Raw genomic sequence first — 17,893 nt, forward strand, 5'->3', positions numbered from 1 at the left:
GGCTCCAGAAACCTGTCCACAAGTAAATGACAGAAAAAGCCCTCCCTCCACTGCCCTCCGGGGCTCCCCGCCTGCCTGGCCACTTCTCAGATGTACCCTACACTGAAAATGTTTGAAAAACTCTGTGCTCCCTTCTGCCTAGAACAGAAAGTCACACGGGAGAGGGTCAGGGGTCAGAACTGCTGGCCCCCATGCTGGATGCCAGCTGAGGAAGGCAAGGAGCATCCGGGGGTCCCCTCCGCCCCCACCCCGAGAGGCTTCCTCCTCCCGCTGCCGTCCTGACACAGTGGTTCCCAAAAGCCAGGCATGCCGGAATCCAGAATCTGCATGTTCACCAAACACGTGGGGCAGGGGCGCAGACCACCCTCTGCCCCCAGGAGCAGTGCAGCCTGGAAGGCCTGCGTCCCTGTCCCTTCCTCCGGCTGATGTTCCTTTCTGCTCCTCTCTGTTCCCTCAGGGAGGAGTGAAGGTTCTCATCACAGGCCCATGGCAAGAAGCCAGCAATAACTACAGCTGCCTGTTTGACCAGATCTCAGTGCCTGCGTCCTTGATTCAGCCCGGGGTCCTACGCTGCTACTGCCCAGGTGAGGAGGCGGTGCCCCTACCGAGGGGGTGGGCCCCCCCGCCCCGAGCGCCGGGTGCAGGGGCAGCCTGGGAGCGACGCTGGACAAGTCACGTCACTACTCTGGGCCTCGCTTTCCTCTGCCGTGATGAAGGGGTCCCGGATCCACTAGTCTAATGTCATTGGTTGAGGATCAAAGGGGTATGAAGCCTGCTCAGCTGGGATTTTGAAGTTCATGAACATGATGGGGGTTGTTGGGACAACCAGTGACTGGGTTGACACACCCAGGACTGGGCACAGCAGGAGACCAGAGCCACCCTCAGCCTGAAAGTTTCCAGGAGCTGGTGGTAAGAGCCGGGCCGGTGGAGGGGCCTGACGGGGGCCACACCCGAGGTCAGAGCAGCCAGGCAGCTCTCTCTCCTCTGGCCCGTGCCTCTCACAGCTCCCGCCAACCAGAAGCCACAAGAATGAGAGAGCCCAAGCTGTGTGGTCCACACGGCCAGTCCCCCAGGGCACTGAGCAGATCAGAGAGGGATGGAGAAGGCCTGGCGGGCAGCAGGGGAGGACCTGTCAAACTGATAATAATCTGCACGGACTCCCTTGAGAAAGTGAAGCCATCTGCCCTGCCCCCGGAAAAAGGTGCAGGCACAGAATTTTCTTCCAGTTTCAGGGGCAGGAGCGCCTCTGCCCTCCCTGTGGCTCTGACCTTCTCCGTCCCTCACTCAGGGCTTCATCGTCATCTATTGGGCTTGACGTCCCTGTCTGGTCAACTTCTTGACCTCTGGCCATTGCTATCTCCCCGCTGGCCCGCCAGCTCCATTTGTCAGGGTCTGTGTCTTTCCTGGTCACTGTGTGGCCCCAGGGCCTACAAGTGTCTGACATGTCACAAGAAGGAGATCAGTATTTGTGAAGGAATCCGTTTCTAGAGCTCCTGTTTTCTGACCTCTGTGCTGGTTCTGGGAAGACCCGTTGGCTGACATGAGCTCGGGGATGGCCTGTCCAGGTTGCCCAGGCAGTGAATGGAGAGAGAGACCATGTTATCTGAAGCCAAGGGATCTACAGAAGGACAGAGTGCTCCCTGTGGAGGCCCAAGGTTAGAGAGAGAAGTGAGGACAGGGGCCTTGGGCCACCCCAGCTGTCTGTCTCCCCCCACACCATCCCCCCAGCCTGGAGCTTCTGAGTCCACATGGAACATTCTTTCTTCTCTCTCTCCATTCCCTGTGCAGCCAGCCAGGCCAGAATGCTCCAGGACTGGGTTCACATGCTCGGCCCTCCCCTACCCCACTCCCTGAACCCAGCACCTCCTTCACCACAAATATCCCAGGGAGCCAGGGATGCTGCCCAAGTTGGCCTCCCCCTGTTGGCCCTGCTCCAGGGGACCCATTCAGCCCCCTTTGCTCCCAGAAGCCTTGTTTGTTCGGGAGCACAGTCATCAGGATGCCAGCCCAGACTGGGTCAGCCTATCACAGCTCAGTGCCACATGGCTAATGCAGCCATCACTCCCCGCCCCCCCCCCAACCTCTACCCCGGGGTGGGGGTGGGTAGGGGGACAGGGCAGCGTGTTATTACACTGTCCACTTACCACCTGCTGCTGGAACAGGACTTGCCCGGCCTCTAAATAGAAGCCACTTCCTGTACCTGGCTCTTGCCTGGCTGAGGACCCGGACCTTGCCTGTCCCAGGTTATCTGACCCCTCCACAGAAAAGGCTGGCCTTTGCACGCCCTCTGGCTTCTGTCCCAGGCCACGACCTGGCGAATCCCGGGTGCTGGATCCGTCACACCACAGCACATCCCGGATCAGCCAGTTACCACTTGGTGACTTTAGCTCTCAGTCCTTGACCTCTCCGGGCCTCGGCTTCTACATCTGAAAAACCAGCTGCCAGATGGGTAAGAGCAGAGTTGAAGGACAGTCCATAAAGCACTTGGTTCACAGGCTCAAGTCGTGAAGGGGCTCCACTAGCGAAGCCTTAGCTCTTCCTGCTTCGAGGGGAAGAGGGGATCCACTCTGTTCCATCTCTCAGCAGGCGGCTGTCCTGGTCCCTGAGCATTCCTGGGTCCCCAAAGCTGGCAGCCACCGTGTCTCCCAGTGGTTCAGGATCCTCTAACACAGCACATCTTGGACCCGGGGGGGAGAAGCCACAGGTTCAGGCAGAGACTGGGAGCCAAGGCCTCGCTGCTACAGCACCGACTTGTTCTGCAGCTGACCGCAAAGAGAGGGTCCCCTTTGGACATGTCTGCTTTGAGGCCCAAATTAAAACCCGTCACCCTGTAAGACGGTGCTGGATGTACGCATGCATTCCTTCACGCACCGAATCGTTCACCAGGCGCTGGTACACATCTAGAATGGAGCAAAACTCAAGACTCAGCCCCTTGGCCCAACTCCGTCCCCAAGGGGCAATCAGTCCAGGGAGGAGTCAGTCACACAAACAAGCCACTGCCCTGGGGGGTGATACTGGCTGCTCGGAGACCTCTTCCCTGAGTCTTCAAGGGAGCAGGGAAATGAGCTGATCTGGAAGAAGAGACACCTAAAGGCAGAGCCAAGCTGGCCTCGCCCAAAACAAGGGCCCAGAGGCCTGTGAGCACAAGCCAAGCGACCTCAGGAGCTGGGAATGACATGGGAAGAAGGGACACAGGGAGTGCATGTGGCCACTAGTCACCAGCCTGACACCCGACGAGGAGACTGGACCCTGACCAGGAGCACGGTCCCCCACTGTCACTGGCCACAGATGATGACACACAGCACGGAGTCTGTCTCCTACAAGATGGCAGTCGTGCTCCAAGAGCAGGAGAGAGACAACCAAGTCAGGGCACTGAGCCCAGGGTGAAGGGGTGGTGAAGGGGACTTCAGGATAGTTCCTCCCTCCCCCCCACCTTGGGCTCAGGAGGAGACAGCAGTAGCCACCAACCAGAAGACTTGTTTTGGCCACAGCCCCACCCCGGGTTCCTGGGCAGTCACCAAAGGCAAAGGGTGAAATTCAAAATGAGGTGGGCAAGGGCACTGAGATTTGAAGCAATTCATTCAACAAACGGTTGAGTGGCCACCCCATGCATGCCAGGTATTGACCTTGGCCCCGGGCATGCAGACGTGATCAGGACAGACCTGTGCCCCACTCTCACGGAGCTTACATTTTACTGCCGGAGACAGAAAGAAACAAGGAGGCAAAGAAATAGCGGGGCAAGTTGGGGGGGATATGGGTGGGGGTGGGAGAATTGAACATGGCAGGGTTGGAGAAGATGGCAGGGACCAATGTCCGTCCTTCTGAGGGACCCAGGATGTCCGTCCTTCTGAGTCATGGGAAGGAGTTTGATTTGGTTTTATTTGCAATAGGAAGCCATTAGTTTTAAGGAGGGAAGCGAAGTGATCTAAATTATGTCTTTCAAAGATGATTCTGGGTGTGGGAGAACAGATTGTAGGAAGGAAGAACAGAAACAGGGAAACCGGAGGAAGCGGGCAGAGGGGTGATCTTTCCTGACTTAAGGAGGAGAGCTCCCTGGGCAACATATTCCCGTCAGTTTCACGTAGGAGCTTTGGAATGTGGCCCCCCAACCTCATCCCAGCAGGAAACAGGTAGGTCTCCAGTATACTGTGCTTGCCCTCAGCAGGTGGCTAATTCAGGAGTCTAGGCGGGAGATGATGGCAGCTTGGACCACAGTGGTGGCAGTGGAGACAGAGAAGTGGAGGGACCGGGACTCGCCGATGGACTCAAGGAGGGGGAGGGAGAAGGCCAAGGAAGTGTCCCTGTGTGCACCACGCTGCTGGTCTGGGACCCAGGAGACTATGCAAGGTCCTCTCTGTCTGTCTCTCTGGGGAAGGATGGGATGCTTTCAATCAGCCACATTCCAGCATCACTGCAGGCTGTACAAGTGCTGGGAGGTGCTGGACAAGAGGGGCACCCTCGGCCCAGAACACGTGTCACAGAGCAGCCTTGGGCTCCCCAGCGCCAGCCGAGGCCAGGTGGCTCGCTACCGAGCGCAGAGTTGAGCGGGCTCAGATGGGGTGTGTGCTGTCCTTTCTTCCTGTTGGGAAACCAGGCAAATCTCTAGGGAAGATGAGTGACCATGAACTTGGAAGTCGGCCTGGGGACACTATCAAGGCCTCAGGAGGTTCTGGACTTGTCTGGGAACCCCTTGTCCAGAGAGACACCACAGGAGGTCCCCTGGAACCCCCACCCTCCATGGAGCCAGTTGGCTCAGCTTGTAGTCTGGAGCTGAGAGACCACCCCAGGGTGGAAGCAGAGGGGAAAAACCCACTTGTCACCCTTGGGCAGTGACTTCCTGAAGACCCTCGCTCTGGGGACAGTGGCATAATACAAACCTGGGATGAACAGAGGCCACAGGTCAATGACTTGGTTTTCCCCTGGGAAGTAAGGTCTGCACTTACTCTGCCCTGGGGAGCAGCTGACTTGGACAGCTTTCTCGAGTCTGTAAACTTCTGAAAGCCAAGAGCCCAAACAGTAACACGATCCCTATGTGCGTCCTCCCTGGAAATCTGTCCCGGGGAGGCCCTGGGCACTGGTATCTGGTGTTCCAAAAAAGCAGGGCAGGGAGCACACAACCCTGATGTCTACCGGGGGACGAGACCTGGCGGGGTAGAGCAGACTACATACCTACTCTGACCCCCGGGGCCATCTCGGTGGGCCACAGCCCCCCATATTTCAACAAGAGCCACACAAAGCCTTAACCCCAGACATGAAGCAGGTTTCCGCCAGGGGTGGGCTCTTTTCTTGCTGACGGTACAAATGTCCCAGTCTTTATACATCCAATAAATACATTGAGCCCTGTGTTGGGGACAGAGCAGTGAATGAGCCCCACAGGGGCCTGTCTTCCCAAAGGCCACTGTCTAGGCATTGGAGGGGAGGTGCAGGCTTCAGGCCATGATAAGTGCCTCAGGACAAGCTTGTAGAATAAGATGAAAGGGGGAAATAAAAACACAAAGACTCCAAAGCAAATGCTTTCCCAGGATCCCATCTAGGGTGGATGAGACGGGGGAGAAGTCAGGCAGCCACGGGACAGGGTTGGGGACCATTCATCCATTCACTCAGCAAATCTGCACCGAGTTCCTGGTACCTGCCCTCGCCGGGTGCAGGAGTGATCACGGGGCTCCTGGCTGAGTCTGGGGTCTAGAGAGCTGAGTCTGGGGTCTAGAGAAGGTTCCTGGGAGAAGAAGCACTACGTCTAGGCCTTGAGGAATGAGCAGGCGGAGGCTGGGGTTACCCCGTGAAGGGGAGTGGGGAGGGGGCACTCCAGGTTCTTGTGTGGTACGTCAAGTTGAAGGGCGCCCACCCCCGCCCCTTGCCCTGACCTCTCTTTCTTTTGCTTTCAGCCCATGACACTGGTCTTGTGACCCTACAAGTTGCCTTCAACAACCAGATCATCTCCAACTCAGTGGTGTTTGAGTACAAAGCCCGGGCCCTGCCCACGCTCCCTTCCTCCCAGCATGACTGGCTGTCATTGGACGGTAAGAACAGCGCTCGGGTCACCTTGCCAGGTGCTGAGGAAGAGGGGCACTTGGGGACCCTGTGCACAGGGTGTGAAAAAGAAGGAAACATTTGGATTCCCTTACTTTTGCTTGGAGTGAAAGTCTCCACCACGGAAGGACCCACTGAGTCCCTGCCCTTAACCTTGATCTCTCCCCTGGCACAGAATGAAGTTTGTGAGTTTGGGCCTTCGGCTGTCACTCCTGCCAGGGGATGTGAGTGGCCAGACAAGCCCCCGAGTTGCTAAGAGGTTCCTCTCTGGACAGACCTTGAGCAGCGGGGTCTGTCCATCCTCTGCCACTGCCCCCCCCCAAGCCAATTTCTAGGATGTCCTTGAAGAGAGAGCCCCCAGAGGCCGTCACCAAGCCCCGAGCCTCTAAGAGATGAAAGCAATGTGGGAAGCTGGGTGGAGGGAGCTCTGGCTTGGCTCCTTTCCTGATCTAAGGCCTGGACAGGACGGCTTTGCGGGGGCGGGGGCGGGGGAGGGGGCGGGAGAGGGTGCTGTGTATTAAGTGCTTTTGCTTTTTATGGGTAACAAACCAAACCTCATGGAAAGCCCTCAAACACCTGTCACCCCCTGCTTCTAGGCTGTTTTTACTTTAGCCTGTGCCCTGTAGAGCATCTGAAACAAGCCCAGGATCATCCTCATGGCTGAGGGTGGAGGGCCAGAGAGCCCCAAAAGGCTCAAATGGAGGAGACAGGACCTGCTGTCCAAGCACGGCTCTCTGAGAGCCACCGGCCTTGAACATGAGTGAGTGCTGGTACCAGAGCCTCTGCAGAGAAGAGCTGGCAAAGACAGGTGGGGGGTGCTAAGGTCAGAGGCTGCCCTTCCCAGCCTGGGCATGCCCAGCAGAAGCCCCGGAAGTGGCGTGGGGAGCCGAACTGGCAGTCTGCTCTCTGCCCCCAGACAGAGTGGGAGGAATGGCTGCACACGCATCAGTATCAGGGCGGCTAGCGGAAGGGCCTGTCCGTGGGGTGCTGGCCAAAGACCTCCATCAGCCTGCGGTGTGGGCCTTGCCCAAGCTGATCCTGGGCCCTCCGTAAGCACCTCTCTCCTGTGCACAGCAGCCCTTGGCCTTCTCACCTCCCAGACTTCCCCTTGCTGCTGGCTGCCGGGGGATTTCTGGGCTTGGGCACGTGCCCTGGGCAGCTTTCCTGAACCCAGTGTGCAAATATCAGCCTCATCCCAGCCCGGCTCCAGCAATGACAGGGTGCCTGGCGGCCACCCTGGCCGCCGAACCCTCTGAGCTGTTCCCAGAGGTGGCCTTGGGTCAGCAGGCATCTGCACCCTGGCAGTAGCTGCGTGGGAGCACCGGGCTGGCCTTGGCAGCCACCCTGGGCAAGACTGGAGCCAGCCAGAGCTGTGACGATGTCCTGCAGGATGTAACAGAGAAGGGCAGGGTGACCAGGGGCTCCCGTTCAGGAAATCCGGTTTCAGCCTTGCAGAACAAATGGGAAATGGAACAGGCTAGTCTGCAGAGTCCTGGCTCTCCCTGAGTGACCAGGTCACCTCGCCAGGACAGGCCGAAGGATACTGGGACCAGCGCAGGACCTGCCTGGGAGCTGGAGCCCTTCAGAGAGCCAAGTCTCAGCCAGGCGGTACCTCGGAGCGCAGGAAACATCAGCCAGCCCCCCGGAAGCCAGAGAGCAAGCTGTAGCAGGGAGGCTGTGAGGCAGACCATGGGCAAGGAGAATCATCTTTGTCTCATTACAGACACACTTCTGAGCCCTCCGCCACACCAGGTCCCTTGGGCGATAAGCCTGCTACCAAGCTGGACACCTGCTCCCCAGCAGCCACCTCCAGAGGGGACCTGGAGCTCTGACCTCCACAGGCCTCCAGTTGAGATAAGCATCTTTCAGGCCCTGGAGAGATGACAGGAGTTGGGGGAAGGACGTGGCAGGCCCACCCCGGCCCAGAGAACAGATCAGGGCCCCCGCAAGATCTCAGGAATCCCTCTCCCTTTGGTCTCGACCAGGTGTCCTTTCAAGTAATAGGAAGGGAGGGGTGGCCACTGCAGAGGAACCGTAAGACCCCTTCCCTAAACGAGTGCAAGTGCCTTATCCACGGAAGGAAAATTTTCCCAGCATTTCACCAGACTGATAAATAATAACCGTGCGGGGAGGTGGGGGGGGGGGGGGGGAGCAGAACCGCAGCCGCAGCGCGAGGGCTTAATCTGCCCAGTGCAAAGGGGACAGCTGGGACAGCCCCGAGGGTAGCGGTCTGCGGGGCCTCTGGCCGACCCCGCGGCCTGGCAGAGAACTTGGTGTGGGGGAAGATGCTGCAGGGGCCAGGCTGGCGGAAGCCTTCCCCTCCGCGCCCCTCCCCTCCCGCCCCCGCGGTTACCGGGCAGATTCGCCCCGGGAGCTGCTGGGAGGTGGGGACGCGCGCGCCGCGGCGGCGAGGGGGAGGAGAGGCGGTGCAAAGGGGAGGGGGCGAAGGACCGCAGCGCCGAGCAAACTGGGGCGCGGCGGCCGGGCGGCGCGCGTGCACACACACGCGCGCACGCACACGCACGCACACGCGCGCACGCCTGTCCGCCCGCCCGCCCCGCCGGCCCTCCGCAATGCAGGGGCGCTTCGCCGGCCGGCCGCCCTCGCCTCCCCTCGCGCCCGCCGGGACTGCGGCAAGGCCCCGCGCCTCTCCCCAGCCCTGCGGGACCCGCGAGGCGCGGGGAGCCCCGCGGCTGCGCCCGCGCGCGGTGGTTTTCCCCGCACCCGTCGCCCTGCTCCCGATCGTGGGGGCGCGCTTTGCCCCCTCCACCATCCCAGTGGGGGAGAAATGTTTGGGAAGAGGATTTGTGCCTTCATTTCATTTTTAAAATGGATTTGTTTTGCCAGACGAAAGGCCGCGTGGGGGCCCGAGCGTGGAGCGCAGCGAACCCGCACGCGCGGGCGGCGGCGGTGGCGCAGCCTTTGTCTGAGCCGCCCGGCCCGGGTCGGGGGCGATCGTCTCCGACGAGGTGCTTGGGCACCTAGTCCCCAAAATCCCAGCTGAGCGCAGCCCTCACCCGACGCGGAGATCGCGGAAGGAGGGAGAAGGGGGGGGGGGTGCGCGCTGTCGCCGCCACTTAGCTGGCTCGGGGCAGACTTTAGGAAGCGCATCACGTGGGTCCCAGGAGCTGCAGCTCCTCCCCCAGATCTAGGGAGCTTCTCCTCCCTTGCCCACCCCCCCCAGCCGGGTCTGCCTGGACCCCCACTGCCTAGCGCGGGCTGGCAGGTTGCAGGCCGCAGTATGTAATTGTGCTATAAACTCATGTGTGAGTAAATGAGTGCCCACCGGACACATCAAAAGAGTTTAATCCAGCCCAGTGGTCAGGAAGGCTTCCCAGACCTAAAACATCAAATCGGAGCAGGCATCCGCTAAGCCGAGAGGGATGAAAAGGAGTATCTTGGGGCGGGGCGCAGCGAGCGCTGAAGGGATGAATGACACCGTGGCTGCCTCCGGCCAGGCTACTCTGGGAGCTACCATTTGCACCATTTCACGCCAAAGGTGCAAATCCAGAACAGGTTTCCCCATGCCTGACCCCAGGCCGTTTGCCAGGAGCCCCCAGAATGGTCTGGGGCAAGCCGCTAGCTGTGTCTTTGGGAAGACAATGGCACCTCTTCCAGGCTAGAGACAGTGAGGCAGTGAGTTTACCCTGGAGACATTTTGGGAGGGGCTCTGGGAAATGTCTCTCCTGCCCGCTGCGGGTCCTGGTGATACACACAGCCAGGGCTCTGCCGTGCACGGGGAGGATGTGCAGTCCGTTTAGATGGTCTGGCCTGTGCTTGTGTTTGCGAAGAGAATAAACCCAGGCCACTTGACACTGCGGCTCTGGAGCTGGGGGGGTGGGGCTCACATCTAACCAAGGGCACTGGGACACCTTTAAGTGACTCCTGTCCCTGGAAGAGGAAATGAGTAGAACTTCTGGGTGCCCTGTTCTTTCTCTTGCCCTGTTCTTCCTCCCCAAGGCCAGGTCGAGAAGCCCCCACGGTCCCTCCGGCCCCATGGCAACCCCAGCGGCCCCCTTCTTGGAAGCCCACTAAGCCGCTTATACGTAGACTCTATTTTCAGTTGCTCCTCAGGCAGCTGAGCCTCTGCCTGGGCAAGAGGATTGGGGGGAGGCCCGGATGCAGCTTTCTGGGGCTCATCAGCTGGCCATCTGGGCAGGCCTCCTGCTGACCCTCGGGGGCAGGAGAGGGACCCTGTCCTCTCCAGCAGGGTGGGGAGCAGGGGCTACAGCTGTCTTTATCATCTTCCTGCATAGGAAGACTCGGGGCAAGGTGGACACTCCCCAGGGCCCAGGGGGCCATCCAGGAGGCCGACCCCCAGGGCAGCCTGCATTGGGTCAGATGTCTGGGATGACCGAGAGCAGTAGGGAGAGGTCCTCCCTACTGAGGAGGTGGAGAGAAGGAAAAGTGAGATTTGGTCTCGGAGTTTGGCTTTCTGCTCTGACCAAACCCTCTATGGTAACAGACGGAAGAAGGAAGACTCGTGGCTGGGGTGGTCCCAAGCCCCGCCTCCCACCTCTAGGCTGCCTGTGGCCATGGTCCTGCCAGCCTTTCCCCTGAGAGCTGGTTTCTAAAGGCAGCCTCCCCCCACCAGGAGCCAGAGGCCATACACTGACCTAGAGACCACAGGGGGTAGCCCAGTGGCAACAGGCTGGCCATTCCAGCTGTGAGACTGCCCCCTCCCCTCCTCCCCCTCCCCCCCCCCCAAGCCTCTGGATGTTTTTTTCCCTCCCCTAGTGATACTCCAGGGTGTCAGCTGCTCCTGGCCCCACTCCCTCCCTCCTGGAGACTAACAGCCCATCTCCCAGTCACTCTCTCCTGTGCCTATTGTGTGACGCTGAACTGTCCACATGAGAGGACATGCCCAGAGCCAAACCATTATTTAAATAAGTAATTTGGGTGTAAATAATTGAAAATGTCACAGTTTTACTAAAAGTAAGTTTTACCTAAAATTTTATGGAGTAGGATACAAAATTCACGTGCGTTTTCAACGTTTATTTATTTTTGGGACAGAGAGAGACAGAGCATGAACGGGGGAGGGGCAGAGAGAGAAAGAGACACAGAATCGGAAACAGGCTCCAGGCTCTGAGCCATCAGCCCAGAGCCTGACGCGGGGCTCGAACTCACAGACCGCGAGATCGTGACCTGGCTGAAGTCGGACGCTTAACCGACTGCGCCACCCAGGCGCCCCTCACGTGCGTTTTTAAGCTATGACATAGAGCGAGAGTGAATTGTCTTAAGCTGGGAGAGCTGCCTTGAATTCCATCCGTAGCCAGCGCCCGAGGGCCCACCCGCACCTGCCTCTGGGAGGACTTGGGAGGAGAAGCTTGAGGAGCTCGGACATAGGGGTCCTCCCCGCAAGTAACAGTGGGTGCTACCAGGAGACTCTGGCATTCTTCTGGCATGGGTCAGCTCATGGTTCTCTGGTGCTTCTTTGCCGGAGCTAACCTGCTTCGTGGGCCCCAGGCTCCACTCCAGAGACAAGGTGACTGTAGACAAAGCTGGTTTGACCCAGTCTTCTACTTGGGACTTGAAGCTGAGTGGCAGGGATACCCCCTTCTCTGAGCTGCAGCCTGCCCAGCCAGTGCCTTGCATCAAAGCATGAGGGCCCTTCCCATAATCGGTCTCTGCGGGGTCCGTGTCATTACAGACTGGGGATGGGTGTCGGTCCTTAGCCCTCCTTATTCAGGGGCCAAGGGGCCTGGTCCTCAGATGCCTCCTGGAGAAGTGATCTCCTGGCGTTAGCAACTGGGGCCACACCGTGTCACCATATAGATGAGTGTAGAGCTCCTCTGTGTGGCAGGGAATGGGTCACCTTGGAGCTGGGCCTCACCACCTCCGTGCGGCAGTGACAAATGGGGCCCTGCAGAGAAATGGCACTGAGGAGCCCAGCCTCTGCCGAGGCCAAGGAGGCAGCCTCAGCAAGTTCATCCTGGCTGTTGGGGTAGGAAACAAAGTTAAGTCCATGGTGGGGGGCGGGGAGGCTCCAGGGCTTGGGCAGACGTGGGTGTTTTTGAAGCATCAGCTTCCCAGGCCGTCTGGTGGTCAGTATCAACCCGGTCGTCCTTGACCATTGCATTAGTTTCCTTGGCCCAACGTAACAAATGACGTAGACGCAGAGGCTTAGAACAGAAATGTATTCTTGGGATGCCTGGGTGGCTCAGTCGGTTAGGCGTCTGACTTCAGCTCAGGTCATGATCTTGCGTTTCGTGAATTCGAGCCCCACGTCGGGCTCTGTGCTGACGGCTCAGAGCCTGGAGCCTGCTTCGGATTCTGTGTCTCCCTCCCTGTCTTTCTCTCTCTCTCTCAAAAATAAATGGATATTCAAAAACTTTCTTTAAAAAACAGAAATGCATTCTCTTGCAGTTCTAGAGGCGGGAAGTTCAAAATCAAAGTGTCAGCAGGGCCGTTCTTTGAAAGCAATAGAGGAGCATCCTTTTTGCCTCTTTTAACTTCTAGTGGCTGCTGACAATCCTTGACGTTCCTTGGCTAGTGGTAACATGACTCCAATCTCTGCCTCCGTTGTCACATGGCACTTTGTCTCTGTGTGTATCTCTGTGTCCCCATTTTCTCTTCTTAGAAAGGTGCTATTCATTGGATTAGGGCCCGCTCATCCAGTATAAATTCGTTATAACTGCTTATCTCTTTAATTAACGAATTACAAAGACTTTACTTCCAAATAAGGTCATATTCTGAGACAGAGGGAGAAGAGAGTGCCCCAGGATAAAGCAGGCTACACGGACATTAACAGAAGGTTCCAGAAGGAGCCCATGATAGAGACTGAGAAGGAGCAGTCAGGGGAGCTGGCGGAACCAGGAGAGGATGGAGTCTTAGAGCCTAGAGTCTAGAGGGCTTCACAGGAGGGTGGGGCAGTCAATGGGGTCAGAGTTGCCAAGGGCCCACAAGTTGAATGACAGTGAGCGGACGATGGGGTGCTCTCTCCTGGGCCACTCTCTTCTCCCTGAGGGTTTGTCCTTACCCAGGGCGCCCTTTATGGTATATAAAGGTAAAGGTGCAGTGTCTCCTCCTTTGTGCCCCTTCTCAGATCCAGAACCATCCATTAACTGCCCCACCCCCACCCCCGGACAGCTCTGCTCAGATTTCTCTTGGGCAAAGTCAACACGTCGCAAAAGTTACTCACTACTGTTCTTTTGTTGCCCCACCCGCACCTCCATCTCCTATAACATCCCCCATCCTAGTGGGCAGTCCAACCACAGGAAGCCAGGAGTCACCCCGAGACCTCCCGCTCACCCCCTCCCCGCACCCCATCACCAAAAACCTAGTGCTTTTCTCCCCCTGGTTTTTCTCGCTTCCCCGCATCCCCTGTCCGCCACCTTCGTGCGGCCCAGCATGACCTCACACGTGCAAACCAGTCTTCCCGCCTCTCCTCTTGCCTCCTTCCCCCAGGACCGTTGGTTCTTCATCTGCTGGGCACCAAATACTGCTCTAGGCTCGTAGAGTTTATATTCCAGTGGGAGAGAAAGACAACGAACAGATCACAAAGGAACACATCAGGGCACTTAAAAGGGGTGGCCTGGTAGAGGGTGCCAGGGTGGCTACTGTAGGCTGGGGGGGTCAGAGGAGGCCTCTATGGGAAGACAGTATGACAGGAAAGGAGCCAGTCACAGTAAGCGCAGGGGAAGAACCTTCCACACTGAGGGAATATCAGGAACAAGATCCTCAGAGAAAGAACAAACGAGCCTGGCGTGTCGGGGGAGCCGAGGAGATTTCTGTGGTTGAGCAGAGTAAGGGAAGGTGCAAGGGAACGAGATGGGTCCAGGGAGATCAGGAGGGGCCAGGCCACATGCAGCCCGTCAGCCAAGGCAGAGAGCTGGAGTTTTATCCTGAGGACAGTGGGGGCCACGGGAGGGTTTTATGCAGGTGAGTCGACGCCCTCGGGTTTATGTTTTGAGACGCCCCCAGCTGCCGCATGGAGACTGAACCATGTCTCCACTTGCAAGGACACCACCTGACACTTGCATCAGTGCAGTCAAGAGATGATGGGGGCCCAGACAGGGCTGGTAACGATGCAGCCCAGGAGACACAGGTTGGGGTTTGGAGTAGAGTCAAGGCTTCTGCGGATGATTTGAACGTGAGGATGAGAGAGAATGACGGGTCGTCCCCAGGCTTGGGGCTTGAACATCTGGGGTACCGTGCATCGTTCCCAGAGATGGAAGGGTTTGAAGAAGAAGCAGCAGGTGTGGGAGATAGGGAGTGAGAGTTTGGCCTCGGTCACGTTATGACTTTTTACTGCCTTGTTAGAGTTGCCCAGTGTGCACTTGAAAGTCTGCAGGCCAAGGAGAGACCCAGAACGGAGATAACCTTTAGGCATCATGGGCTCATAGATGGAATTGAAAGTCATGAGTCTAAATGCCACTGTTCCATGAAAAAGTGTAGATAAGGGAGGAGGGGGGGGTGCAGGGTCCACCATAGGCTCCCCCAGACATCCGGATGTCAAACAGAAAGGAGCTGGCAAAGAGGCTGAGAGGAAGCAGCCAGGGAGTCAGGAAGAAGTTGAGAGGAGGTGATCCTCTCAAGGAAAAGGACATGGGCCGTCGTGTCACCTGCCAGGTGAAAGGTGGGGCGGAGCATTCCCAGCAGAGGAAGCCTCAGGTAGGAAGACCCTCAGGCGAGGGGGAACAGCGTGAGTTTAAAGAACCCAGACAAGGGGCTGAAAGTTCTGGATAAGATGGTGCCAGACCTGTCTCTGAGCTCAGAGCCATGGCCTTCCCCAGTCCAGGGCAAAAGAGGAAGGCCCAGGAGCCTCTCAGACTCCTACCTGGCCTAGGAGATCTTGCGCTTTCCATACCTCCCACAGCTCCCACACCTCCACCCACAGGCCTACGGGCCCTCAGGAACTCAGCTTCGCTGACCCTGGGCCCAGGGAGACATCCTGAACCCGCTCTGAGTCCCTGAGACAAACTCTCTCCCGCTTGTTCCCCATTGGGGTGCAGGGGCTGGGGGCAAGCCTCAATGCACAAACTGTGACTTACCATCAAAAGACACGTGGAAGTGGGTTTCTCAGCCCCGACCCCTGGTTGTTGCCAGAATGCAGGAATCCTCTAGATTCCAAAGACTGCCTGGCAGGCCCGCTCGGGCAACTGTACCCCCAGCTCCTCAGTTGATTGTATTGGGCTCCCTTTACCCTACCACATCATTAGAGTGTGGGTCAGCTGTGCTCCAGAAGCCGTAGCCTCAAAGAAAGCCCTCTTGGCAAACCTGGGACCCCAAAGAGACCGGCAAGCCTGGGGATACAGATGGTCAAGGCAGCATTTTGCGGCTTCCTCGGCCTTTCCTAGCAACTGGCTTCCAGAATCCATCTCCCTGGAAAAGAACGAAGATGTGGATCTATTTAGCCAGCAGTGGGGAGCAGTGATCCTAAGACTTTGACGCTCAGAGCGTCATCAGCAAGGAGAAAGAGGGCAAGGGCAGCACAGGAGCTGCTGTGGCCTCCTGGAGGAACTGAGTCCTGCAGGTCCCAGAGCCGGGTGAGGGGAGACACCTCCCTCCACTCCAGTCCCCCGCACAAGACTGAGAAGGCAAAACAGCCTCTGGCCGGGGCTGAGAGCAAGGCCTCTCCTTTGAAAAGCTCCTAAAAATACACACACTTCTGATCCGTCTGAGCAGCCCGGCCGACCTTGTCCCCCGCCTGTGACAACAAGCCATTGAGAACAGTCTGACAGGCCGAAGACCAGCTTCCTCCCCTGCAGTAACCTGCTGACGCTCCACACTTGTGAACCCGAAGTCCTTTGTTTGAGAACAAAAAGTGACAGGCAAGGATGTGTCTGATGTTCTATCCTTAATAAGAATCACAGGAGACGTTTTAAAAATCAGTGGCAGAGCGGAGAAACAAACTTAGAATCTTCGGGAGTTAGAACCTGAAGGAAGCCCGGTCAACCATGTGGTCCAACCTGCTCGTCTTTCTGGAAGGAATCTGGGCCCAGAGAAGAGCTGTGATTTGCCCCAAACCCTTGCTGAAGCAGGACCAGACCCTGCACAGCCAGACCCACCCAGGCTCTGGGAGCCGGGACGCGAGGTCGGAGGGGAAATGAGCTGGCCCGAAGCCATGGGTGGCGTGGCAGATTGCGGTATCTTTGCCTTGGTCGGTGTTTGCTCAGGTGTCCCGGCTGAACGGGCTGGTGCTCTTTCCCATGATTCGCACCGACAAGAGAGAGGGACTAGCCCCCTGCACCCACCGTCTGCTCCAAGCCCCTCCTGCTGAGGGACTGCTTCTGACATCAGCACACGAGGGGGGTCCCCCAAGTGTCCTTTCTCCCGCCCAAGTCCGAGATGCGCTGGAGATGGGAGCAGAGAGCTCGCCCCCACCCCTGCCGCCCCATTCAGCAGCACCCGTGTTTAGAAGAGCTGGTGACAACTTGTGTCACTTCAATGACATTAAGCTGCATCCATTGGTCCGGACACACCTGGGAGAGCTGGCTCTTTCTGCAAAACCTGCCTTTCAGCACAGAGCTGCCCACCCAGGGGTTACAGCAGTGACATCTGAGTGGCCACCACCTGCCAGGCCTGCCCAGGAAGGGTTTACATGTTACTCACCGAACTTGCCCGCAGCCTCGGAGACACAGACACAGCAGCAGGCCAGTGACGCAGAGAGAATCATCCACAGGTGATCTGATTCCACCCACCTGCTCTTGACTTCCCTACAGCGACAGCCTTCCTCTGAGTCTCTTCCTACTCCAGTCCTGCTGCTTCTGACCTGGTGTCCAGAGCTAGAAGTATCCCTTGTCCCTGCTCCTCCCTTCCCACAATCCTCTCCCCCGCCAGCCAAGCCATTGACAACTTAGGACCTTCAAACCCACAGGGCTTCCTCCCCCTGGATCTATCACTCTCCTATCTTAGGTTTTTCCCGTCCCATACGTAGGGCAGGGCCTCCCAGCAGCCCTCCGCTTCTTTCCCTTCCCATCCATGCTACATGCCACCATTACATTCAGAAGGGACGGACGGAGCACCCGCTGTGCGCCTGGCACCGTGCGAGGTGCTGTCCCCTGGGAGACAGACAAGAAAACCGGCAAACATAACCCCGTGTAGTGAGATCTGTTAGGGAGACAGGCACGGGGCTGGGGGCGGGGGGCACCTGTTGGGAGGGTGTGGTCATCTGCTCCCTAGGAAGGTCTGAATAAACTCACTCTCCAGCATGGGACACAAACCCTTTGTGAGCTGACCCCAGCCTGGCTTCTCAGCTCATCAGCCCTCCCTCTCCCCTGCGTCATGCTTCACCCCTGCACGGCTCTACTGCAATACTCAGATTTCCACATACATGGTGTGCTATTTCCCGCCTCTGGATCTTCCCACGTGCTTTCTGTCTGATCTCGCGGGTCTTTCCCTGTGGTCAGTGTGGAGAATGCCCGCTCTGTTGAAAACTTCTATTCTAACCCCTTTCTGCTATAAAAGCCAATTCCGCACCTCGTCCCTTTACCCCCCCGCCCCCATGCCGGACGCCTTTTTACTTCACCTTCCCGTCGCACTTACAAATTCCTCCATTGGCCACTCTTTGGAATCATTTATTCACTAACTGTTCGGCGCCAGGCACTGGGCCGAGTGCTGGAATCCAAACAACTGGACAAAACCAGATGAGGTTCCTCCGCTCACTCAGCTTACCATCGAGTACAGGAAAAATCAGACCCGACCACCATGCCTTCCCACAAACAAGAGCTTGGGGAACTTGTAAGAGGGGTGGGGGACACCTCCTCACGAGGTCTGGGAGGGATTTCTGCTCCAAGAAATGAGCCTTGAGTTGAGATTGGAAGAAGGAGAGGTTAACTCCATGAAGAGGGGAGGCAAGAATATTCCAGGCAGAGGGGACAGCATGTACAGAGAGCTGTGCAGTGGGAAGGAGCCTCGTGGT

General features: G+C 57.8%; 1 protein-coding gene across 6 annotated transcripts in view; it reads left to right on the forward strand.

Annotated features, from left to right (window-relative positions):
• Positions 1 to 17,893, forward strand: part of CAMTA1 (calmodulin binding transcription activator 1) — an 857,550-nt gene that overhangs the window by 772,317 nt on the left and 67,340 nt on the right. For all 6 annotated transcript variants that reach the window (XM_043573690.1, XM_043573686.1, XM_043573688.1 and 3 more), the window contains exons 10-11: positions 458 to 584; positions 5,886 to 6,020. In XM_043573690.1, the coding sequence (XP_043429625.1) occupies positions 458 to 584; positions 5,886 to 6,020 (262 nt within the window). The remainder of the gene's footprint in view (positions 1 to 457; positions 585 to 5,885; positions 6,021 to 17,893) is intronic.

Source organism: Prionailurus bengalensis, chromosome C1 (assembly GCF_016509475.1).
Source record: "Prionailurus bengalensis isolate Pbe53 chromosome C1, Fcat_Pben_1.1_paternal_pri, whole genome shotgun sequence".
Lineage (NCBI taxonomy): Eukaryota > Metazoa > Chordata > Mammalia > Carnivora > Felidae > Prionailurus > Prionailurus bengalensis.